The sequence below is a fragment of the Leucoraja erinacea genome, chromosome 19 (genome assembly GCF_028641065.1).
Source record: "Leucoraja erinacea ecotype New England chromosome 19, Leri_hhj_1, whole genome shotgun sequence".
Classification (NCBI taxonomy): domain Eukaryota; kingdom Metazoa; phylum Chordata; class Chondrichthyes; order Rajiformes; family Rajidae; genus Leucoraja; species Leucoraja erinaceus.
In genome coordinates, this window is record NC_073395.1 from 37820389 (window position 1) to 37847268 (window position 26880).

Sequence of the window (26880 nt, forward strand, 5' to 3'; positions counted from 1 at the left end):
TGCACCGCCATTCAATATGATCATGGCTGATCATCCAACTCAGTATCCCGTACCTGCCTTCTCTCCATACCACCTGATCCCCTTAGCCACAAGGGCCACATCTAACTCCCTCTTAAATATAGCCAATGAACTGGCCTCAACTACCCTCTGTGGCAGAGAGTTCCAGAGATTCACCAGAAATATTGTAAACTCCAATAATGGCATCACATAGAGTTGCAATATCATTCTGTAGCAGGGAGTAAAAGGTAATAATGAATATATAATGCCAAGGATGGCAGCCAGCGACCAGTGTCATTGAAAATAAATCAGTTTTGAGACCCTGTTCTAGTTACAAGTACTGATTTTGATTTGATTTGATTCAACTTTATTGTCATTGCACAAATACGAGTGCAGGTACAATGAAATGCAGTTTAGCATCTGGTCAGAGTGCAAGATAGTAGAAATAAAAATACTGGTTAAACAATATGTGCAATGTGGATGAATTAAACTGGTACATAGGCAAATGAATGTAGTATAAATGATAGCTAGCGTCGGGACTGTGAGTTCAGCAGTGTAATGGGAGTTATTGAAAAAGCTGTTACTCAGCCTGCTTGTGCGAGACCTGAGGCTCCTGTACCGCCTCCCTGATGGGAGGTGGGCAAATAGTCCATGGTTAGGGTGAGAGGGGTCCCTGATGATTTTCCCGGCCCGTCTCAGACACCGTTTGCGGTGGAGGGCATCCATGGCAGGGAGCGGGGCAAGGGAATACTGCGAAAGGGAATACCTTCAATAATAATTCCGATAGGATGTCGTCAGTTTGCAGTCTGCAGACAACAAAAAAATGAACTGGGTGTAAAGGAGGATTATATTTTGACTTTGCTTCATTGACGAATTATGTCCTTGAAATGCTCATGAAGATGCATTTGGAATGTTAAATGGTACACTGAACATATGAGATACAGACATGCACTCTCTTGGCAGCATTTTATTATCCGCACTGAACAGAGTTTTCAATCTCGTTTCATTTCATGATATGTTTAACAATCCGTGGGTCAACGCATACGCCCAATGCAAATTGGAGGAACAGAACCTCATATTTTGTTTGGGCAGCTTACAACCCAGCGGTAGGATTTTGGATTTTTCTAACTTCAAGTAACCCTTCCATTCCCTCTCTCTCTCTCTCTCTCCCGTCTTACACACCTCTGACTAGTTCTACTATCCCCCTGATTAAATATTACTGATTGTATTCCTCGTTGTCTCCTTCTCCTCAACTAACAATGAACCATTCTACATTTCCTTATCATCATCTGCTTTGATCTGTCATTATTACAACTTACCCTCTGCATCCCTAGATTCCCTCCCTCTCCCCTGTCTCTCAGTTTGAAGAAGAGTCTCAACCCGAAATGTTGCCCATTCCTTTTTTTGCGTCTATCTTCTTGTGAATCTGATCCTGTTTGGTTTGAAAGATGGCTTACAGGCAATGACAGGCAATCCTTGGACTTACAAAAATATATTTTCATGGCATGGGCACCTAAAATCCTAAAAATCATGGGCCAGGTAGAATCCAAAGGACAAAGAACATTTATTATCACATACACCAATTGGTGTAGTGAAATTCGACTTGCCAATGCAACTGAACAATATTAAGAAATCTGTTTTTTGTTAATATATTTGAATCTAAATAAAGTGAAAACTAATTACTTCACATTATTTGATTATATATATTATTCATAGATATTTGTGGCCCAAAGGGCAAAGTTTTTTTCAAGGTATGAATGCAAACACCTCTAATACCTGTCCCAAATTGTCAGTTAAGAAATAAATCCAATATATTTGTAACTAATTATATGACAATTAGTCCATGTCAAACTGATCATGTTTAATAATATTTCTATTCCCTAAATTGGATTACAGCTCTTTTATGTTCCGTGTAATCAGGAGATATATCTTTGCTAATTAGTAATGCCAGTGATACATTTCAATGACCACTTAATTAGTCTTTGTTTTGAGTAACGAGCCTAGACCGGATGTAAACCTGCATCAGTGTTTGTTGCATTCTTTAGATATGTAAATTCATTTTGTTTGCCACAATGTTGACAAAAGCAGCTATTTGTCCGTTAATTTTTTTCCCCACTAACCCAAATATGTGGGAGACAGGTCTATGCTATTACATTTTTTTTCTAGAGCAAACGCACGTTTTTTTTAACCTGGATTTGAAAGTCTGCTGTCAGTCTATTAAAAAGACGATTGCCGAAGAAAAACTCTGCAATTGACCTGACGCCAATAACTCTCCTGGCCTATATTTGGGCATCATATTACGATGAAGATATATAATTGCCCAGTTTAGTAAGAACACATATTGTTTACCAGAAAAGCATTGTATGTTTTGCCTCTGATGATTTCACCATTTCCTTCCCCGTGTAATAGCCAAGAACAATATTGTTGCATGAGCTACAAATAGCCCATGGACAGGCAAGGACGCCAGAGGTGGTGACCATTTTTTTGTTGTTGTTTCTCTTATCTGTTTGCCAGGCAATCGATTTCCAATTTAAACACATTTAGGAAGACATGGTAGATATGTATTAATGTGTTAGAATCCCGCTGAGTTACTCCAGCTTTTTGTGTCTATCTAGATATGTATTCATATTCTTTCAATTCTGGGTAGCTTTATTATACACGAAATGTGACTAGTTATCACCATATGAGGTATAATAGTATGCACCAGCTTTGTCTTTGCAAACCTTTCTCTAATTGTGCTGCGCCGGCTCCATGTTTTCTCTGTTGCTTTATTTTGCAAGTACCAGGATCAGTTTTATAGATTTGTTACATCATCTCTCTCTGCCACCTCGCTGTGAAATGGGCTTTCAGAGTCGCTTTTATACTGACATGTCAAGAATACTACCATCAGGCAGGTCTCTGGTTTTCATCTGGAGCGCAGTAATATAATGTGCTGGGAAGTATAACTTTCATGCCAGAGAAACGCTGTTAATAAAATTTCCTGCAGAATTCCTGCCCAGCTGCGAAGGAGTGGGCTATTAACAAAACCAAATTACAAGAGGGGCTGTTGTTGGAGGCAGTGAGGAATTAGCATAAAGCTCTATGTTCGCAGCACAATGCACAGCCCGTAATAATATGACAGGTCTTCCAAATTTTGTTTTAGATTCTGCAGTTACCAACCTAAAAGAACAGTAGAGGCGTGAAGGAGGGTCTTTCTACTTATGTCGGCCAGTTTCCCTTATCTTTCAGTCAATCGAGTGAGACTTGGTGTCCCGTAACCTGGTTTGAGTGTGGTTTGATCGGACTGGGATGGAGGGAGGGAGGAGAGAGGGAGGGTGGGTGAGGGAGACGGGTGGCGGATGAAGTGGAGGAGGGAGGGAGGAGGAGAGGAGGAGGGATGAGGGAGGAGGAGGAGGAGGAGTGGTGTACCTTCAGCCCCATTCTGCGCTGGGCTGGGCTGGCTGTGCGCTGTAACTGCGCTGCTGTATGTGGCGGCGGGGCGATTCGCTGCTGCTCGCTGCCCCCTGTCTGCCTGCTCGCGTTCCCGCTCCCTCCCTCCCTCTCTCTCTCACACGGCAAAATGGCGACTGAGAGCGAGCAGCGGCCGGACAGCGGCGACCCTCCGTCCGAGGAACAAACCCCGAGCAGCTGCCAGGTAAAGCCGGCTGCCCCGACCTCCCCGAGAGACACATTGTTAACCCGAGTGAAGGAAAAGCCGCGCTTACAATGTGTGGAACGTTGTGTTGCTGCTCATCCGCTGGACACAATGTATCCATTCCCTATGGAAGTTCCTGCTACAAGCCGGGGGCTCCTTTCAGATAAAGAAACCTTATTTCGGTCTCCTTTCAAATTTAATGTGATTTTTCTTTCTGCTTTTCATTTGCTCGTTGATTCCTTCACGCTCGTCTCCTACCGAGTGAGTGTGTTGATGGATTTTGTTTGTGTTGGATGAAGATTTTTGGGGTTGTCTCAACCTTCAGTGCAGTTGTTGAGATTCCCGCTGTCCCCCCCCCCCCCCCCTTCATTCCAGTCCCCTTATCTCTTCAAGGTGGAAAATGCAATATTTTCGAAATTCGAAAATTAACTGCATTTTTTTGATTAAATCCACCCACACACACACAGATTTTTGCGGCCACAGTTGCCGCTGAAACAAAACCCGTTGGGTTCTCTTGCTGCAGCTGAAATTCGAGCCAGTGCCTCTGCCATTTATCTTATGTCAGTTTAATAAGCTAGAGCCTGATCGCATAGGAGATTATATTTCTCCAAATAATATTTTCCTTTATATTGTACTTAAATTGATTATGATTGATAGTTCTTCAATACTTTACCGATTTAGGGCGAGGTAAGAAACGTGAAGACAGTCCATTTTAAATAATTGTATTAAATGCATTTTGGAAATATGTGCACTGAAACCAGGTTGTTTACTGGTCTTTTATTTTGAGTGTTTTATTTGTGAAAATCTATGTCCTTTCAAAATTGACATACATTTGATAATAGAGGCATATTTGTTTCTGTCTTACAGAAATCTGAATTTGACATGGACAATCTCAGTAAACCAGAACTACTGACTCTTCTCAGCATCCTTGAGGGGGAACTGGAAGCCAGAGATCTGGTGATTGAAACCTTGAGGGTAAGTAATAAATGGTTCCTTTTTTGGGTTTTAACAACTTCCCTGATTCCTCAGTAAACAGATTTAACGTAAACTTTTCTCTGCAGGATAAAACAATATGATCTTGGAATTTTATAGGCGCAGATATACATACAGCGATAGGCTTAATAGTGTCAGAGATTTCCCCTCATTAATGATGTATTAATGGAATAGTTAATGGTTAATGGAACACTGTCATCATTACACCCGGTAGCAATTCTGTTTTCTTTATGGTAGAACTTGACGTGAGGATTAAATGATGTAATGGAAGCTTTACAGCTTAGCTGTTGCTCCACACATCCAAAGTGCTGCACTAATGACACCAGTGGATAAAATCAAAGTTCAAGCTGGGCTGTCGGTAAAGATGAATGATTTCACACAGTTGCACCATTTGATTAAAATTAAAATATTCCCATAAGGTTTCCTTCAAGAAATTGTGCTTCCTGAAAGCGAATGATTGCTTGAGATGAAGCTTGGCACAAATTCACTGACCCCTCCCAATGTTTCTGACTGTCTCTCGATTGCACTCCAACTCACTGACTCTGGACTCTGGACCAGTGAAACTGACTGCAGATACATTTACTGCAAGAGATTCCCATTTAACAGAATTCCAACTTCACCCAACCATCTTTCAGCTTAATTTAGTTTTTTGATAGCCCACATTGAAAATGATTTATTTTAGATAATGTTAGATAAATATACTTTGGTTGCTTCCATTTGTATAATGGTTGGTATGGATCAACTCTCTCTTTTAATCAGGGACGGGTGGGGTGCAGTTCCCATTGAGCCAGTGTCGGAAGAGTGGCCTGTTTTAGCCAGGATTGGATAGCCTGTGCTTCCTTTCTTGGCAAGGTGGGATGGGTTTGAGTTTTCCTGTTATCCCAGACTGTGAGCCCACTTGAAAGTGGATTAGAATGACTAGTGTGTAGGAAGGAACTGCAAATGCTGGTTTAAACTGAATATAGGTACAAATAGCTGGGGTAACTCAGCAGGACAGGCAGCATCTGTGGAGAAAAGGGATGGGTGACGTTTGGGGTCGAGACCCTTCTTCAGATTGAGAGTCGGGGGGAAAGAGAACCTTCTGAAGAAGGGTTGCGACCCGAACCGTCATGCATTCCTTCTCTCCAGAGATGCTGCCTGTTACTCCAGCATTTTGTGTCTATCTTTTGGATTAGAATGATCATGGTTTATATAAAACTCTTTTTGGCAGCTGATGACACAGAAACCTCCAAACGTAAATATAAGTATTTCACCTATGTGAGATGTTTGGTGATTTGTTATGTCAGCTGAGATTCGGCAACTAAATGTTTTTTATCAGGAAGCACCTTTCACCACATTGGCAGCAAAAGTAGTTAAACACTTGATAACAGCATGAGCCGAGGGAAGAAGTGGGGAGAAATGGGATGATGTTGATTCCTTCCAAGTCCAGAAAACATCAACTCAACCCCATTCCTTTGATTCCTCAGAATCGTGTAGCAGGGCTGATGATTAGGAAGGTTGCTGTGTATGAATCACCAGTGCAAAAATAATTGATTTGCCTATTTACAGTAAAGTTCCATTCCATAAAAAGCTTTTCCGCTGGAAATCCCGCATTGATATGTGAAATATTTCAATGTAGCAAGCCGGGCGAGATACTGATCTCGAGTGCTGTGTGGGAGTTTGCACATTCTCCGTGTGACTGCATCGGTTTTCCCGGGTGAACTGGCTTCCTCCCACGTCTCTAACACATGCTGGTTCGCAGGTTAATTGGTAACTGTAAACCGCTCCTCATGTGGGGGAAAAACGCGGCAGGCGAATCAGGAGAGTGGAGGTGCATGCAAGAGAGAACAGGTTATATGGGAATAAACTATAAAATAACTCCATGAAAATGAAATTATATGGAAGGAATGAGTCTCTAGTGAATGTTCTGACATCTGGCATGAACAGAAAGAAGATAGACACAAAATGCTGGAGTAACTCAGTGGGTCAGGCAGTATTTCTGGTGAAAAGGAGTAGGTGATGTTTCAGTTGGAGACCCTTCTTTATTGGTTGTGGGCTTGGTGGAAACGAGTATAGACAATGAAACTCGCCAAGATGGCAGTGAAAGTACTGCAACAACGAGGGTAGTCGTCTTGCTGAATTTCTTTGTCTGTATCACTCGTTCTCACCTTGCCCAACACCCACAGACCGTTTCTTTGATCATTGTTACCTTTTTGCATATCATTAATTTGTTCCATATCTCTATCACCACCTATGTTTCGTTTCCATTTCCCTTGACCTTTCAGTCTGAAGAAGGGTCGTGACCCGAAACTCCTATTTCTTCAGAGACGCTTCCTGACCCACTGAGTTACTCCAGCTTTTTACGTCTTATCTTCAGTTTAAACCTGCATCTGCAGTTCCTTCCCACACATTTTGTCTGGCATGAACTTGATAGCTGGATGTCCTCCTGTATGTTGTGAGAAAACAGGTGGCATGAGAAAGGAATCCACGCAGTTTGCAAAAAACGTTTGTTTGCGCATTTCTGAATGTTCCATGACTTCATAAATATTTTTTTTTGGGATTGAAATATATAACAAACTTCAGTGAGGATATGTAGAATTGCATAATTGATTTCATACACAAAATTAATATTTTTGCTTGAGGAGCGGCTGAGAGTAACCATTTAACCTGCCAACCAGCATGTGTTGGGGACGTGGGAGGAAGCCGGTTCACCCAGGGAAAACCAATGCAGTCACACGGAGAGTGTGCAAACTCGCACACAGCACCTGAGATCAGTATCTCACCCAGCTTGCATGAGCTGTGATGCAGCTGCACTATCCGTTTCAGTACAGTGCTGCCCTTGAGTGGCTGTCCTGAATGCAAATGTAGTTCTGCAAACGATTCTTACTTGATTTAATTTTATTTGAGTTTTAATTTATAAAATAAAGTAAGTTACATATTATGCCTTATTTATGTCTGATGTTTACTGAGCTCAGTTAGCTTGCTGTATTAGTTTGCTATAATCAATATACTACATGGTCCTAATTCCAAGATAAGGAAGCATGGAAGATAAAATCTCTGATTCTTAAATGTTTGCTGACATTCAGTATTTACCAATCCATTGTCCACTCTTCAAAATGTAGTGACCGTTCAATATACTAAATGGAACTAAAAATAGGAATTATTAGTCCAGTTGGGGTTTATATAATAAATTAACACATGTTAAAGTTGGTGTTCCACATTTCACTGAAAGTGGGACAACCAGTCCTGTTCTATTTTCATTGGTCCTTTGCAGTATTTTATGTCAACCTATTCAATATTGCTTGCAGCACTGATTTGTGTGGTAATCATTACAGAAGGGTCCAACTTGCTTTTGAACATAAGCAAAATGCTGCAGTGAAAGCAATCCCAGTGAAATGTAATTTTCTTAAAATGGCTGATTTGGAAGATTTCAATTCCAAGTGATTTCTGTGTTTAAATAGTTTTAGGTTTTGTCTTTAATTAAATTGTTTTTTTTCTCTGCTGGATGTAACTAGAACTAATTTGTAACCCCCTGTAAAAGTAGTTCTCATGGTCAGTTGATAATAACATTTTTTAAATAGTTGGTCGCTACTTCTCTGCACAATTTAGTTTTGGATGGGTATATTGTGGAGGGGCTTGTTATTTAACATATTTGACAGAATAAAACCATAATATTTCCATCTTTCCAAGATTACTTTTTACATATTTTCTTTTCCGAACATTAGTCAGGCATGATTCGTGCCACAGTGTGTGATTATAGAGTTCTCAATTGTTCCAAAATAATTTAGTGTCCAAAACCCACCCTGGGTCCCCACGCTCAGACCCCACTGAGGTCTGTGTTCCTCAATGAATGACATTTAAAGCAATAAACAAACTGATGGTAGAAAAAAAGAGACAAAGTGCTGGAGTAACTCGTGGGTCAGGCAGCATCCATGGAGAACGGGTTAGGTGCCTTCTTCAGTTTAATCGTGGGTGGGGTGGGGATGATGGCTGGAAGAGAGGAATGGCAGGCCACAGTCTAGCAGATAATAGGTTGATACAGGTGAGGGGGGTTTCTTAGATGGTGGGCCTTAAAGGCCAGAGATGAAAAGACAGAAGGTGTGAGACAAAAAGAATGATTGTGAAGCTAGGGAAGAAATGTAGGGGAGGGGAAGAAAAGAGGGAAGATGTGGCCCTTGTGGGGATCAGGGGGTATGGAGAGAAGGCAGGTACGGGATACTGAGTTGGATGATCAGCCATGATCATATTGAATGGCGGTGCAGGCTCGAAGGGCCGAATGGCCTACTCCTGCACCTAATTTCTATGTTTCTATGTCTAAATAGGAGCAAGTCTAGGTAGGGAGAGGGAGGATATGCGGGTGGGGGTTGCAGGTTGGAAGAACAGGGAGGATTTTATAATTACCTAAAATTGGAGAATTTAATGTTTACCATTGGATTGTAAGCTACCCAAGCAGAATGCAGGTGCAGAGGGTGATGGGATGAAAGGTGAGGATGAGGGGAACTCTATCCTTGTTCTGACAACGGGAGGGGTGAACGAGAGCAGAAATAAGAAACACCAGGGAGATGCCGGTGTGGGATCCATCTGTGACAGCAGACAAACCACTTTACTAAAGAACAAGAACATCTTGGTTGCCCAAGGACTGGAAAGCCTCATCTTGGCTGTGACAGAGAAATCAAGAGTAGAAGATAATGTCCTTGCAAGAGGAGGGGGGGGGGAGGGAGGAAGTGTAGTCAAGGTAACTGCGGGAGTTGTTAGGATTGTAGCAGTCCGTCCCCTGTGATGGAGAGAGAAAGATCAAGAAAAGGATTAGAGGTGTCAGTGATAGTCCAAGTGAATCTGAGGGCCTGTTGAAAGTCAGTGGCAAAGTTAATGAAGTCAACGAGTTTTGTATGTGTGCAAGAGGCAGGCGTCAATGTAGCGGAGAAACAGTTGGGGAGATTGTGCCAGTGTACGTTTGGAAACTATGAATAGACACAAAATGCTGGAGTAACTCGGTGGGACAGGTAGCATATCTGGAGAGATGGAACATTTAGGTGGTGACATTTAGGGTTGAGACCCTTCTTCAGACTGGTCAGCCTGAAGACTGGTCAGCCTGAAGAAGGATGTCGCCCCGAAACGTCCTCAGTCTTAAGAAGGTTCTCGACCCGAAACATCACCCATTCCTTTACAGAGATGCTGGCTTTCCTGCTGAGTTACTCCAGCATTTTATGTATATCTTCGATGAAAACCAGCATCTGCAGTTCCTTCCAACACACACGGAACCTATGGATGCTGCCTGACCCACTAAGTTCCATAATTAGTTTTTTTGATTACAATGTTTGCAGTCTCTTGTCTTTCCATATGAGAAATTTAAACCTGTTTTTCTTCATACTTAATGACCACGTACCACATACCATTCTTTAGTAGCACTAAATCTAGCCTCATTCTACGCCCGTGTTTTCAAACATTTCCTTTTTGTGCTTTATATTCCCCCTTTTATGGATGGATCAATGATATCTTATTATTTATGTATGTGGAATCTGCCATGGTTGATGTGGAAATGAAGCAAAAGGGGTGAATCTTGCTTTCATGGAGATATGGAGGCAATTTACTTTAGACAACAGACGTTTTATTCCAATAATCATTATTTTGATGTCTGCACATCTGTTTTATAAGAATGGCAATGTATTGTGCTGCTTATCCTGAATGCACATAATACCAAGGAATGGGTGACATTTTGGGTCGAGAACATTCTTTCCAAAGAAGGGTCTGGACCCAAAACGTCAGCCATTCTTTCTATCCAAAGATGCTGCCTCTCCCGCTGAGTTACTCAATGAAGTGACCGTGAAACTACTCCAACAATGAGGGTAGTCGTCTTGGTCATTTTCATTGGCTGGATAACACGTTCTCACGTAGCCCACAACCATCAATGGACCGTTTCTTTGATCATTGTTACTTTTTTGCATGTCATTCATTTGTTCTATATCTCTCTATCACCACCTATGTTTGGTTTCCATTCCTCCTGACATTCAGTCTGAAGAAGGGTCTTGATCTGAAACTCCTATTCCTTCTCTCCAGATACACTGCCTGACCCACTGAGGTACTCCAGCATTTAGTGTCTCTATCTTCAGTTTAAACCTGCATCTGCAGTTCCTTCCTACACATAATACTAAGATTGATCATGGGCGTAATGCTTATGATACAAAAAATAGAAAATACTGTAAATACTCAGCAAGTCGGCCAGCATCCGAGGAGAAAGATAATTTTTGGATTACCAGTTCGCAGTAGTCCAATCTAAGCCATAACTTAGATTTATACTTATCAGTAATTTTGAGCATGGGCTTGTTATTTTCTGACAAGTTGCTGCTGTAACACAACAAAGAGAAACAATTTAAATCAGACCACTGTTCAGGCTGTCCCTTATCTTTTTTCCGTGTGTTTTTTTTTAGCTTAAAACATTCACTTTGAATTGGAAAAAAAATTACAATTATAACCATATAACCATATAACAATTACAGCACGAAAACAGGCCATCTCGACCCTTCTAGTTCGTGCCGAACACATATTCTCCCCTATTCCCATATACCTGCGCTCAGACCATAACCCTCCATTCCTTTCCCATCCATATAACTATCCAATTTATTTTTAAATGATAAAAACAAACCTGCCTCCACCACCTTCACTGGAAGCTCATTCCGCACAGCCACCACTCTGAGTAAAGAAGTTCCCCCTCATGTTACCCCTAAACTTCTGTCCCTTAATTCTCAAGTCATGTCCCCTTGTTTGAATCTTCCCTACTCTCAGTGGGAAAAGCTTATCCACGTCAACTCTGTCTATCCCTCTCATCATTTTAAAGATCTCTATCAACCTTTTGCGCTTCAAAGAATAAAGCCCTAACTTGTTCAACCTTCCTCTGTAACTTAGTTGCTGAAACCCAGGCAACATTCTAGTAAATCTCCTCTGTACTCTCTATTTTGTTGACGTCCTTCCTATAATTTGGCGACCAAAATTGTACACCATACTCCAGAATTGGCCTCACCAATGCCTTGTACAATTTTAACATTACATCCCAACTTCTATACTCAATGCTCTGATTTATAAAGGCCAGCACACCAAAAGCTTTCTTTACCACCCTATCTATATGAGATTCCACTTTCAGGGAACTGTGCACAGTTGTTCCCAGATCCCTCTGTTCACCTGCATTCTTCAATTCCCTACCATTTACCATGTACGTTCTATTTTGATTTGTCCTGCCAAGATGTAGCACCTCACACTTATCAGCATTAAACTCCATCTGCCATCTTTCAGCCCACTCTTCCAACTGGCATAAATCTCTCTGTAGACTTTGAAAATCTATTTCATTATCCACAACCCCCCACCTATCTTAGTATCATCTGCATACTTACTAATCCAATTTACCACACCATTATCCAGATCATTGATGTACATGACAAACAACAGTGGACCCAACACAGATCCCTGTGGCACCCCACTAGTCACTGGCCTCCAACCTGACAAACAACCATCCACCATTACTCTCTGGCATCTCCCATTCAGCCACTGTTGAATCCATCTTGCTTCTCCACCATTAATACCCACCAATTGAACCTTCTTAACCAACCTTCCGCGAGGAACCTTGTCAAAGGCCTTACTGAAGTCCATATATACAACATCCACTGCTTTACCCGCATCAATTTCCCGAGTAACCTCTTCAAAAAATTCAAGAAGATTAGTCAAACATGACCTTCCAGGCACAAATCCATGTTGACTGTTCCTAATCAGACCCTGTTTATCCAGATGCTTATATATATTATCTCTAAGTATCTTTTCCATTAATTTGCCCACCACTGACGTCAAACTAACAGGTCTATAATTGCTAGGTTTACTCTTAGACTCCTTTTTAAACAATGGAACAACATGCGCAGTACGCCAATCCTCCAGCACTATTCCCGTTTCTAATGACATTTGAAATATTTCTGTCATAGCCCCTGCTATAACTTCCCTCAATGTCCTAGGGAATATCCTGTCCGGACCTGGAGACTTATCCACTTTTATATTTCTCAAAAGTGTCAGTACTTCCTCTTCTTTGAATCTCATAGTTTCCATAGCTACTCTGCTTGTTTCCCTTACCTCACATAATTCAATATCCTTCTCCTTGGTGAATACCGAAGAAAAGAAATTGTTCAATATCTCCCCCATCTTTTTTGGCTCTGCAGATAGCTGTCCAATCTGACTCTCTAATGGACCAATTTTATCCCTTGTTATTCTTTTGCTATTAATATAGCTGTAGAAACCCTTTGGATTTACTTTCACCTTACTTGCCAAAGCAACCTCATATCTTCTTTTAGCTTTTCTAATTTCTTTCTTAAGATTCTTTTTACATTCTTTATACTCCTCAAGCACCTCATTTACTCCATGCTGCCTATAATTATTGTAGATCTCTCTTTTTCCAAACCAAGTGTCCAATTTCCCTTGAAAACCATGGCTCTTTCCAATTTTTACTATTTCCTTTCAACCGAACAGGGACATAAAGATTCTGTACTCTTAAAATTTTACCTTTAAATGTCTTCCATTTCTCTTCCACATCTTTCCCATAAAACAAACTGTCCCAATTTACTTCTTTTAAATCCTTTCGCATCTCCTCAAAGTTAGCCTTTCTCCAATCAAAAATCTCAACCCTAGGTCCAGTTCTGACCCTCTCCATAATTATATTGAAACTAATGGTATTGTGATCACTAGTCCCGAACTGTTCCCCAACGCATACCTCTGCCACCTGACCCGTCTCATTTCCTAACAGGAGGTCCAGCACCGCCCCTTCTCTAGTAGGTACTTCTATGTATTCCTGCAAAACACTATCCTGCACACATTTTACAAACTCCAACCCATCCAGCCCATTTACAGAATGTGTTTCCCAGTCTATGTGTGGAAAATTGAAATCTCCCACAATCACTACCTTGTGCTTACTACTAATATCTGCAATCTCCTTACATATTTGCTCTTCCAATTCTCGCTCCCCATTTGGCGGTCTATAATACACCCCTATAAGTGTTGCTACCCCTTTCCCATTTCTCAGTTCCACCCAAATAGCCTCCCTAGTCGAGCCCTCTAATCTATCCTGCCAAAGCACTGCTGTAATATCTTCCCTGATAACCAATGCAACACCTCCATCTCTTGCCCCTCCAACTCTATCACACCTGAAGCAACAAAATCCTGGAATATTTAGTTTCCAATCACAGCCCTCCTGCAACCATGTTTCACTGATCGCCACAACATCATACTTCCAGGTGTCAATCCAGGCTCTAAGTTCATCCACCTTTCTTACAATGCTCCTAGCATTAAAATATACACATTTAAGAAACCCACCCTCTCTTATTCTCTGTTTATTGTCTTTTTCTTCTCTCTCAATTATTCCATTTGGTTCCTTAATGGGGCTGATTATTGGATTGAGCAAAAGTATATTGCTGAGTGTTTTGAAAACTAATGATAATATTGGATTAGTAGATATCCTGGTATGGGTAATAATTATATATCTTTGGATGCAGCTATCTGAGTCTTTAATGACTTCATGATGATTGAATTGGAGAAAAAGATAACTGATCAATTGATTTGTTAATAAACTTGTCCATATTAAATTATTGCATCTTAAGATTTTATGATTCAGATCAGATGTAGTTCTGTTTGTAGTTCTGTTTTCACCAAATGAATGGTTCTAATTTTTGTAAATTTAATAAATAACTGCAAATTATGAAAATGGATTTAAACGTCCTATTAAAGATTTTCTATTTGGTACATTTAGTAATATGTAAGGTCACAGCACATGATCTGCAAGGCTTTTTCCTTTATCATTTTTACTCATTTTTACATAAACAAAATGTATCTCTTCCGATATATTTTGAGGTAACTTGTTTGAGTAAATATTTACTTGAAGGGGGGAAAAGGTGAGATTGCTGAATAGATTTTTCATTGAGATTGTCACTTGAGGTATAATGTGCACTGTCTACTAATCTCAACCTTAATTGTAGCTAGACGAGAGCATTATAAATGTTGTCATTTGATCTTTCAATGGGAATGTTGAATTATGCGCACTAACCATGCCTGCAAGGCAAAGTGTCATCAGGCATATTCAGATTAATCCATTATAAAGTCCTGGGTTGTGGAGGGCAGGGAAACAGTTAGTTGGTGGCCGAGCATTAGTCTGAAAATTGTTGACTATTATTTACCCATCACTTTGCTGCGAGACCGGGCCGCACTTTGTATCTGTTCCCACTACAGCAGAATCTTTCACCAGATTCTGTGCTGCAAATCTGCGTTGCGATAGTCCTAGACTGCAGGACAGAAACACAATCAATAATATATAAATCAATAATATATTCAGTTCAGTGACATTGGGTTCAAGAGGCTGCTGGGCTCAATAATGTGAAATAAAGTTAAAGAAACAGAGACACATTGAGAATTGGGTGCAGGAGTATTCGAGCCAGCACTGCCATTCAATATGATCACGGCTGATCATCTAAAATCAGTATCCCCCCCCCCCCCCCCATTTCCCTCGATTCCTTTCGCCCTAAGAGCTACATCTAACTCTCTTGAAACATGTTTTCAGCAGATGTTAGGCATTGGTGGTGACTGGTGGCTGAAGGGCCTGTTCCCATTCCATATTCAATTCATAAAAATTAGTAGGAGTATTGTGTTCCGTTTTGGTCATCTTCCCTTGGAAGGATGTTGTTAAACTGGAAAGATTGCAGTGATTTGTGAGGATGTTGCATGGACTTGAGGGCCTTTTGCAATAGGAGGAGGTTGGGCAGGCTAGGACTTTATTCCTTGGACGCAGAAGGCTGAGCGGTGATCTAATATGGGTGTATAAGTTCATGAGGGGAATAGATAGAGTAAATGCACAGTCATTTACCCAGAATAGAGGAATCAAGAACCAGGGAAGATAGATGTAAGGTGGGAGGAGAAAGATTTAATAGGAAATCGGGGCAACTTTTTCACACAGGGTGGTAAGTGTATGTGACAAATTGCCAGAGGAGGTAGTTGCAGTAGATAGTTTAAAAGACATTTGGACAGATACCTGGATAGGAAAGGTTTAGAAGGATATGGGCCGAATGCAGACAGGTGGGACTAGTGTAGGTAGGCTGCATTGGTCGGCATGGGCAACTTAGGTTGAAGTGTCTGCTTCTGTGTGTACAATGTTTCCATATTTCAGAGGCAGTAGACTAAGCTTTAGAAAAGAAGAGAGATTATTTCTTCCTTAGAGTCGCTGTATCAATACAAGTTACTGTTGTACACTAAACACACTACGGATCTTTTCAATGTTTGTTTTATATTGATGTGCTTATCAGTTCAGCTCTTATGTTGGATATTACCGGTGAATTAATTGTCCATTATAGTAAATTGGAGAATGCACCATTTTAAAGGTTCAAAATAAATATATTTCCTATGGCACCAATGGCTCATCCGATAACACTCTCGATTGTGGAGCTGATGGTTGGGGGTTCAAGTCTGACACGAGCTAGGTGCAGTGTGATGTGTGTGACACCCAGCTTTCTAATCAGATGTCAAACTAAGATTGTGCTTGCTCTCTTAAGTGAATGTGATAGGCATGCTGCTTGCCTTAAAAAGAAGAGCAGGAGAATTATAGAAACATAGAAAAAAGGTGCAGGAGGAGGCCCTTTGAGCCAGCACCGCCATTCATTGTGATCATGGCAGATATTATGCCTAATATTCTAGTCAATATATATCTTTTAGTAACCTTATGAAAAATGATCTTGTCATTATGAAGTTGTTCATTACAGGAGCTGCTGTGAAGACAATTTTCTGCAGTTTCTTGTTCTAGAACAGTGACCCTGGTACAAATGTACTTCATGCACTGTGGCATTTTTAGAAATATGGTCATAAAAGGTATTGTTTAATGCAGGCATTTTTCCTTTCTATGAGACCGTAGAAACTACTAAAGAAAAACCATGTATTGTACAGTAGGAAAATGGGAACAAGAAAGCAAATTCCTGCAATTTGTTTCAATTCATGCCAGTTCTGTATTTCCATTCATCCATCTTTGCTCTTTGCTCTCTAATGGCTTTATTAAAATTAAATCAACCTTGCCTGGGATCGCTCCAACTATGCGGACTTTACCATTGAGAGCTCGCAGTCTCGGGAGACATCCGTGGATGTCGTGGATGTCCAACGACGTAGAAGGTTTCGATCAGCCCTGACCCGACTCGTTCGGTGCGGGGCAGCTGAGATCCCCCCTCTGATGCAGGAACTTGAATTGCCCCGACGGGGAGGGCCCAAACGCCGCTGGCTATGGAACCCAAGATCGCCCGTCGTGGCCCCCGACCGCTGGAGAACAAAGAAGGGAAGAGATTTAATTTTTTTTTTCCCCTTCCATCACAGTGAAGAATGTGGAGGAGTCACTGTGGTGGATGTTTATGTTAAAGTGTGTTTTGTGTGTTCTATTGCTTTTTCTTTGTGTGACTGACTTGGCAAATGAAATTCCTCATGTTGCAAAACATACTTGGCTAATAAAGTATTATTTTATTGCATTTGTCTAGATAGTGCCAGTTGACCCAGCTTAGGCAGCCATTCTAGAGAGGAAAATTCAATACTTCCACTCCTTTTTGGATTCTACTGTAGAATATTTTGGCAGTGATTTTTATTTTGGTCAACTCCCTCCACACCTAACCTAATCATGATTCCTTATTGGAGATGTATTTATTTTTATTTACAAGATTTTTTTCGTCATTTTAAATGTTGTGATTAAGTCACCCATTATCCTAAATTCAAGGGCATACAAGCTATCTTTATGCAGTCTGTTCTCAAATTACCCCCTTTGCACCCTGACATTAGTCTGGTCCACACAGTTCAATGTGTCCTGGGGTGAAGTGTCCAAAATTGACCAAGGTTTTGTACCATTAAAGCATAATGCCCCATCTTGTGTGTTCTATTCCGCTTGAGATAATGCCCCTTATCCATTACCGTATTTTATTACCCACCTTTTAGTGATTTCTGTCAAAGAACTTTCGATTCTCTTTGCATTTTTACAGTTCTCTTATTATTTCCATAATGATAATATATTGAGAAAACCATGCTGGAGTAACTCATCTCTGGAGGCCATGGATAGACTTCTTCAGACTCCTATCTGAAATGTTGCTTCTTCATGTCCTTCAGAGATACTGCCTGACCTGCTGAGTTACTCCAACATTTTGTGCTTTTTTTTCGGTAACCCAACAACTGCAAAGTGGATAATGTCATCTTATTTCAAAACACAAAATGCTGAAGAAACTCAGCGGATCAGGCAATTGTGGAGAGAATGGACTAGTGACATTTTGGGTTGGGACCCTTCCTCAAACGGATCTGATGAAAGGCCCCGAGTCAAAACATCAATCGATCAAACTAATCAAGAATCTATCTCTCTCTGCCTTCAATATATCCACTGACTTGGCATCCACAGACTTCTTTGACAAATAATTCCACAGATTCACCACCCACTGACTAAAGAAATGTCTCCTCACCTCCGTCCAAACCTATGTCCTTTAATTCTGAGGCTATGACCCCTAGTTCTAGATTCTCCCACTAGTGCAAACATCCTCTCCCACTCTATCCTTTCACTATTCTGTATGTTTCAATGAGGTCCCCCCTTATTGTTCTATTCTAAACTCCAGCGAGTACAGGCCCAGTGCCAACAAACGCTCATCCTAGGTTAACCTACTCATTCCTGGGATCATTTTTGTAAACCTCCCCGGACCCTCTCCAGAGCCAGCACATCCTTTGTCAGATATGATGCCCAAAATTGCTCACGATATTCCAAAAGCGGCCTGACCAGCACTTTGACGGAAAGCTTGCATCATAGTGCAGATCTACGAGGAACCGTAGATCATAGGGCCATCTAGCATGGAAACCGGCCCTTCAGCTCAACCCGTTCATGATGACCAAGGTGCCCATCTATGCTAGTCCTCTATTTCACTAATCTGTGTATATCTCCATTGAGATTCGAATGATTCCAGCAGGGATTTTTAAAGATTGGCATAAACTTTGCATGGCTTTCCGGATGTATGCGATTGACCCACTTCATTATTTTGTGGCTTGGATCTTCCTGAGGCAAAACTGATGGTTCTGTACAAAGTTCAGGGCTGCCATATGAACAAGCGAGTTTTGAATTTTCCTGACTAGCGTTTGCAAGGGTTTTGCTGATCATGCCATGCCACAAGACTCCTCGCACAATCCAGCAGTCCAGCATGAACTTCCCAAAAATTCCCAGTGCTTGTCCTGAGAATCTGTGATGATAGGGTCATATAGCGTGGAAAAGAGTTTTCAGCCCCACTAATCCATGCTGATCAAGATGCCCCATTTATGCTAATCCCACACTTCACTATTCTGCAGCACCTCTAGTCATTTCAATGGAGTGGGACCATTATAAAGGATCTAGATAATTGTTTTAAAAGCTAATTGAGTGTGTTGAAATGCCTCAATTGCTTTTTTTGTATTTTTGTAAAAAGCTCTCAAAATTTTAATACCGTGTTTTGGAATGTTTTTGATAAGGTTTTTGAAAAGGTCGACAGTTGGCTCGCCCTCGGGCCTTGATCCCTGCAAAACTGCTTTATTGTAAGCATTTCTATGGGCAAGACCCATATAAATGTGATGTAATCTGTCCAGAACGTTCTGCCACGTGCCGAGCTCCACCACTGCTGGGTTTTCTTTTCAAGATATTCTTGTCAGAATGTGGAAAAGTACAGCCTTGTGTGTGAGGTGTGATCACTAGATTTGTTGCCAGGAAATTCTGGGCCCATCTCCTATAATAACAGTTTTTTTGAATTTTGAAGTAACATTTTTGGATGTTTTTTTTCCCTGTTCCATGATATCTGCAACTAGTAACGAGGCAATTTGCATTGCAAATATATCATTAATTCAATGGACTTGTAGAAAATAAATAGCATATTTAAAAGAATACTTAAAGCAAGTCAGTTTGTGGGCGGTGACGTCAATCCTGCCTGGAATTTATTACGTATATATTGCTCAGCTAAATGCATTATTACAAAGCCGTTCTTCATGATAGTGAATGTTCACATTTATAAGCTGCAATTTCTCTGCGTGTATGAACTCCTGTAATGGATTGGGCGTCGTTTAACTAAAAGTTTATTTACTTGATGGTTGCCAATATGTGGCAATAAATGTCTTCTGTGTTATCCTGTTAGGGTTCAGAAGTTCAATTACTTCTGCTCATGTGTAATAGCTCGAGACATATAAAAAGTATATTATAAAGTTACCAACGTGCTGCATGAGGGGGTGGCACAGGAAAAGTAATTGTGTTGTTTAGAACCAGATTGCACAAATTGAACATTTTGGTAAGGGATACAAGAACTATCGCCTTTTTTTTTGGAAGCCGTTGGATTTGATGTCTCCTGATGTTGGCTCAGTCACATGCATAATAAATTGTTGGCAAGGTTGATGTCATTCTCTACAAACCTGCATGCCTTTAAATGGATGTGGCAGTTTATTTTCTACAAACACATTGCATTATTTATACATTTGCAATGCAAAGTGGCTCAAGATACGATTGAGCAGAACAAAAATATTCAGAAAGTTTACTTCAAAACTCAAGACACGAGATTACAGCAGGTGAGCCTGGGTTACGTCCAAAAATAATAAGCAAAATGTGTGCTACTGTATTGGCAAATAAATCTGCTCCTGCACAGGCGTTGCCCAGGTTATGAATGTCCGACCTCTGTGTAGCCAGTTCATAAGAACAGATGTTTGTGAGACTGGTGGGATGGATTTACTGGCTGCAGGGATCATCTACATTTCTGACTTGCTAGCTTTTGGGTGACGAACAGTTCTCGGGAATGGAATCATGTCATGACCTTGGTAGGACGTGTGGGCTGATGAGTGGGTACAAGCAGGTTCCAGAGAGGAAAAGGGCACTTTCTGTCTATTATTACTGAACGTACAATCCAGAGTGTTTAAATGTCATATGTACTGACAATGAAACTGACTGAACATGTGATTCATATTTGCAGCGGCATAATAGGTCTACAAAGCAACACACACACACACACACACACACACACACACACACACACACTAGCACACACACACACACACACACACACACACACACACACTCACACTCACACACACACACACACACACACAATCAATGTTTAAGAAGGAACTGCAGATGCTGGAAAATCGAAGGTAGACAAAAGTGCTGGAGAAACTCAGCGGGTGCGGCAGTATCTATGGAGCGATTTCGGGCAACGTTTCGGTCCGAAACCCTTCTTCAGATATATCAATGGTTCTTTTTTGTCTACAGAGATACAGGCAAATGCTGTTGCAAGCAAAAAATTATTTGTTCCTTTGTCACTACACATGACTCTTGACTTTCAATAATGATAGACTAAAATAGACAGGTAATATAAATTAAATGCAACAAAAAAAATCAATAAATTAATAACCACAATACGAGCGCAAACAAAAAACTGTAGTCCTTAGTGCAACCAAAGAGAGTCCATGGAAGTTCATAGTTGAGGATGATTGTGTGGTGTTCCAGAGCCCGTGGTTGTTTGGAAGAGGCTACACATGAACCAAGTGGTCAATTTTTTCTGGATCTTGTTCCTTCTTCCTGTGGTAGGAATAAATCTGAAGAGTGTGACCAGGGTGTTATAGGTCTTTGATCATATTGGCTTTGTGAGGACCGTACCTCTTTGATAGTGGGGATCGGCGGGGGGTGGGGGCAGTATCTGTGATGGATCGGGCAGTGTCTACCGCTCTCTGTAATCTCCTTTGATGCAAGCACAGTGAGATGCACAGAATTTGTTTCCCTGTCGTAGTCACAAGGAAGGACTTTATGGATATGTGATTCTATAACACGACGCAAATTCAGGGGTTGGCAGATTTGCAGGCGTTTTAATTTATTATTTATGAATAGAAAAGCTTGCTACTGATATGTAAAACCATCTTTGTATGATCATACGTTAATGAATAGATTTGGTGCAACAGTCAGAAAATGATGTGGAAATAATCTTACAGTAAGGACCATAGATAGGATAATATACATTGGCGCAATTATCTATTTTAATATTTAAAATCCTGGTTTAGGTGTTCAGGTTTCTGGCAGAAAACAGACTTTTCACAGGGAGACAGGAAAAATCTATCCTGTGGGTAGCTTGCATAGCGGTGGATTACAAATAAATTAATCGAATAAGTATTATTCGAATAAAAGATTGCAATCATAATGTAGCAATGTTACAAAATTTTGAGATTTTAAAAATCAAGTCTTTAATTTATCCCATCAGATAAAGCATAAAACGCAGTTTAATTTGACACCTAATTCACTTTCATATCTTCAGTGTTAAAAAAGTTATGGCCATTTTCATACTCGGAAATTGGCATCTTGTTCCCTATTGTTTTTTCATTGACTTAACACAAAAGCTGTGATCGAGGACATTTAAAAGCCCATAACTTTCTTAAAATTTAAGAGAACTGAAATAAATTTTCAGTTATTATAGATTGAAGCATTCTGAAACAAATATGAAACAATCTTACTTAGATGACTTGAAATTAAAGCATATAATTAGTTAGTTACCGAATTGTAGCTAATTACAAAATTCAATTACTAGATCTAAACATCTATCCATTTCTTAAGAATAGATTAACATTTTAAAATAGCCTAAGTGTCTAAATAACATTCACACACGAATTCTGAATATAACATAATTTTTAAATCTCATTGTCATGGGTTTATAGGCCAAATGGAAGGAATTTAATGTTTAATACCTGTAAATTAATGGTCATTTAAATCAGCTTGCGAGTGGGATTTTCTGGAACGGGACCATTTGGAACGTTGAGGTTGCGGTGATTTTAGTTCCCATATTGGCAGCAAATACACTGCCGGTTCTTTGGGGGGGAAAATCACCATTTTGCAACTTAAAATGTGAATTAAAGACATCTCAAGAAACACTTTTATACATAAAAATAAACTACTTTCTTTTACCTGTCCCCTACATAAAATCCGGCCCCGTTGTCGGCATTGACGGCTTCAGAAGCTGATTTTAAAATGACTCCAGCGATTAACTTGTCGGGCGAATTTAAAAAAAAAACACACACAGAACGGCCGTAGGAATGATTCTTTAGCAACATCTTGCACTCCAACAAATATAATCCAGGACCAAGTCGGAAAAAAAGATGCGTTTTAAGCCCGGCCCCCCCCCCCTGAAACGTGCCAAAATCGCGCAAGCGGCCAGTGGCAGAATTGCAGCGCCGCTGAAGGTAAGTATTGTAACATACTTACATAATGATAATATTGGTTTTAACATGTCTTCCATATCTCTGTGCCTCCCTCTCCCCGATTCTCAGTCTGAAGAAGGGCCTCGGCCCGAAACGCCACCCCTTCCCTCTATCCAGAGATGCTGCCTGTCCTGCTGAGTTACTCCAGCATTCAGTGTAAACCAGCATCTGCAGTTCATTGGGTTACAATTTAATTGATCACAAAGAGACTTTGTTCCTTTTAGTTGTGACCGATTGTTGCCATCTTGCTGGTAACGGTATTTTTCCTCATATAAACTTCACTAAAAAAAGAATTGTTTGGAATATCATTGAGATCTCTTGAAGTGTTGCTCACAACAAGTCATAAGATCTGATCTTTACTAATCGGGCATTATTTGACACATACGGTCAGAAAATAATCTGCATCATGAAATGCCTGAACGTCTGAAGAAGGGTTTCGATCTGAAACGTTGCCTATTTCCTTCGCTCCATAGATGCTGCCTCACCCGCTGAGTTTCTCCAGCATTTTTGTCTACCTTCGATTTTCCAGAATCTGCAGTTCCTTCTTAAACAACTGCATCATGAAATGCATTGTTTTAGGACAGCTATAATATTGGATCTAACTGGAAATTAGTGAATAAGCAATTGGGAATACACAGCTGTAAAGTGGGAATATATAAACACAGCAGGATGAGATTTGCAGGAAATAAATAATGCAACAAGAATAGACCAGCTGGCTGTCTCCTCCCCTTCCTCAGCCCTCGGGCTGTCTCCTCCCATCCCCCAGCCCTCGGTGTCCTCCTCCTCCTTTTTCCTTCTTTCTCCCCGCCACCCCCTATCAGTCTGAAGAAGGGTTTTGGCCCGAAACGTTGCCGATTTCCTTCGCTCCATAGATGCTGCTGCACCCGCTGAATTTCTCCAGCATTTTTGTGTACCTTAGACCAGCTGGAAAGCAGGATTAAATGCAGTGGAAATAAGGATGCTGGAAATAAAAGAGAACATATATCACTAACATCAAGGAGGGGTTGTGTCCTGAGATTTCGGTTTGCACAGAAGAATAAGTGTGGCAGAGAAAAAAAATATTTGTGACGGTGTTTTTCCAGTGATCAGTTCTGGTTGCTGCGATACTTAATCAGAAAGCTTTGCATTCGGCAATTATGTTGGCACATCACTACCTATTATAAACCTTTACAATAGATTGTATCAGATTCTGATGCCATTCCTAAGAACAATGGTGTATATTTACATGACTCATTTAACATGAATTCACACCCCAGCTGGTGTTATTAAAGTGGATGGCAACCCAGAGAACTGATTCAATGCAATTGAAGCAAATGAGGTCTATAAGATTCATGAAGCAAGTAGAGACTTAATGAAAGGTATTCAGGGAATTACTGATATGACCAAGCTATGTGATGAATGATCAGGATGATGCAAAGTGAACTCGCATCAGGAGGTAAACCTCACAACAGAAATGTGTCGATGAGAATAAATTGCATCGGGCAATAGATAAATTTATAAATGAATGATGGGTGTTTTGGAACATAGGAACAGGAATGGCTTTATTTAATAACCCAAAGCTAGTCCATTGTTTGGGAAGGAACTGCTGGTTTATACCAACGATAGACACAAAATACTGGAGTAAATCAGCGGGTCAGGTAGCATCTCCAGAGAAAAAGGATAGGTGACGTTTTGAGATCCACTGTTCAATGAACACTTTGTTGACCCGTGACCTGAATCTCTAACCTCACTTTCGCCTCATTCAATCACGTCAAGCATAAATTTCCAACACTATTTTAAAATTGATTTCATTGAATGACTTTTTTGCAAGTCCATATAGATAATGTATCAATTTTCTTGTTCGCTGGTTTAATGCTTTTACAAAACACTCAGTCGGGTTTGTCAGCCATAACCGTTTTACCGACGGCCCATGCCATCAGATGATGCTCGGATGAAAATATTCAATATTTTCAATTTCTATATAATTATTGACTGTTAGGTTCCCCCTCAACAGATATGAGGTCAACGGATCCTCTATTTTACAGGGTTCTCCTTCATATCTTTCTTCAGCAGTTGAATTGTGCGTGCAGTTTTTTTTTTTCCAATGTGAAAACTATTTCTAAATCTTGCAAACATTAAAAGATTACGGTTAGAGCTTCTTGCCCATTTCATTTTAAAGTTCTGAGATGCAAACATTTTATCCCTTGGGTTTGGTACATTCTGGACTCGTTATATTCAAATACACTGACTTGTTTGCCGTTAAGTTTTTTGCATTCCAGTCGCTATCTCAATATTAGATTGAAGATAGACACAAAATGCTGGAGTAACTCAGTGGGACAGGCAGCATCCCCGGAGAGAAGGAATGGGGGTGACGTTTCGGGTCGAAACCCTACTTCAGACTGAAAGTCATGGGAAAGGGAAACGAGAGATACAGACAATGATTAGGAGAGATATAAAACAAATGAATTAAAGATATGCAAAAAAGTAACGATGATAAAGGAAAAAGGAAATATTATGTTCTAGTACTTGCATCTACTTCCGAGCTGAAGTTTAGAATGGCAGTCAATGCAACAGTGTCCCATTTCAATCCACAGTCTTTGACCATTGGCCATGCTACCACATCCATGATTGATTGTATTGGACTGGAGAACGATACAAATCAGTAATAACAGGGATGAATGAATGCAGAAGGGTGTGTGTGGGCCGAGGTTCAAGCATGTTGGCTATGGAGAGTAGGATGCTGGCAACTTCAGCACGTACTAGAAACTCAGTCTTGCAGATAAGAACAGCAGTGATGGATAGGGTGGCTGGTTTGAAGTTCAGGCCAGATCCAAAAAAAAGCAAAGATCATTAACATCAGTGTTTAAGAGGGGAACTGCAGATGCTGGAGTTCATTACACAGAAATAGCTGTCAGCGGGTGCAGCAATCTATGGAGCGAAGGAAATAGGCAACGTTTGGAGTTGCCTATTTCCTTCGCTCCATAGATGCTGCTGCACCCGCTGAGTTTCTCCAGCTTTGTGTGTTCCCTCAAAGCATCAGACTAGTTCATTAGAGGGATGCTGGAACAATAGGTGGAGTTGATGTTGTTTCTGGTGTTGAGGGGCATATCTTTGTTATTCCCAAAGCCACTGTATAGAGGGATACGAATAAGTAGACCTGACAGTCGCCTGCATTAGTCAGATGAAGCCAAACCTACAAACGGTGTCACTAGGTGCACCATCGAGATAAGGAGTCCATGATTGTAAATAAGATCATAACTTTGGCTTTCAAAAGAAAGACCCTTGTGAAAACAAATGTGTTACCGGATTATATGGACCAAAAGATTTATCAACAATAGTGTTGCTGATACTTTTTTTTTTCACTTCTCTGGTTGGAATTTGATATTCAACGACGCATTTTGGCTATTTTCTTGTTACCTATTGTATATTGACATTTGAAAATCAGACATTCGAAAAGTTACAATTAATATAACTTTTCAAATGATCAATAAAAGAAAGTTTACAATGAATGAAATTGGATAACTTTATTTTACTACATACTTTAAATTTGTTTCTATTAGTTTAAAATATTATCACTTACCTGCCCTGAATACCAGCCGCATGATCTCCAGTTTGTTTCTTCATTTAAATGGAAAGACAGGAAGTTGGAAATAAGGTATTTTATGTGGTTTATAACTTTGACCTGTATGTTACCATGGCATTAAGTTTCAAGCTCAAATATTTCGAAATGGTCAAAGAAAGAAGCAACTCTTTGTGTAGGAAGGAACTGCTGATGCTGGTTAACACCAAAGATAGACTCAAAAAGCTGGAGTAACTCAGCGGGACAAGCAGCATCTCTGGATGGAAGGAATGGGTGACGTTTTGGGTTGAGACCCTTCTTTAGACAGTTGGAAATAAATTGGCCCACGCACTACAATTGACCAGCAGCTCCCACAGAACTGCTGAATAAATATCACTTGGCATCATTAAGAAACGATCCCTGTAATGCCAATAACATTTCTTTGGATCAAAGCAAATAGAAATAAAATGATTACAGAAAT

General features: G+C 40.4%; 1 protein-coding gene across 3 annotated transcripts in view; it reads left to right on the forward strand.

The window, feature by feature from the left end:
* The first annotated feature begins 3415 nt into the window (after nt 1–3415).
* cttnbp2 (cortactin binding protein 2) overlaps nt 3416–26880 on the forward strand; it is a 156183-nt gene continuing 132718 nt past the window's right edge. For all 3 annotated transcript variants that reach the window (XM_055650849.1, XM_055650850.1, XM_055650851.1), the window contains exons 1-2: nt 3416–3631; nt 4499–4606. In XM_055650849.1, coding sequence (XP_055506824.1) covers nt 3557–3631; nt 4499–4606 — 183 coding nt within the window. In that variant the 5' untranslated portion in view covers nt 3416–3556. The remainder of the gene's footprint in view (nt 3632–4498; nt 4607–26880) is intronic.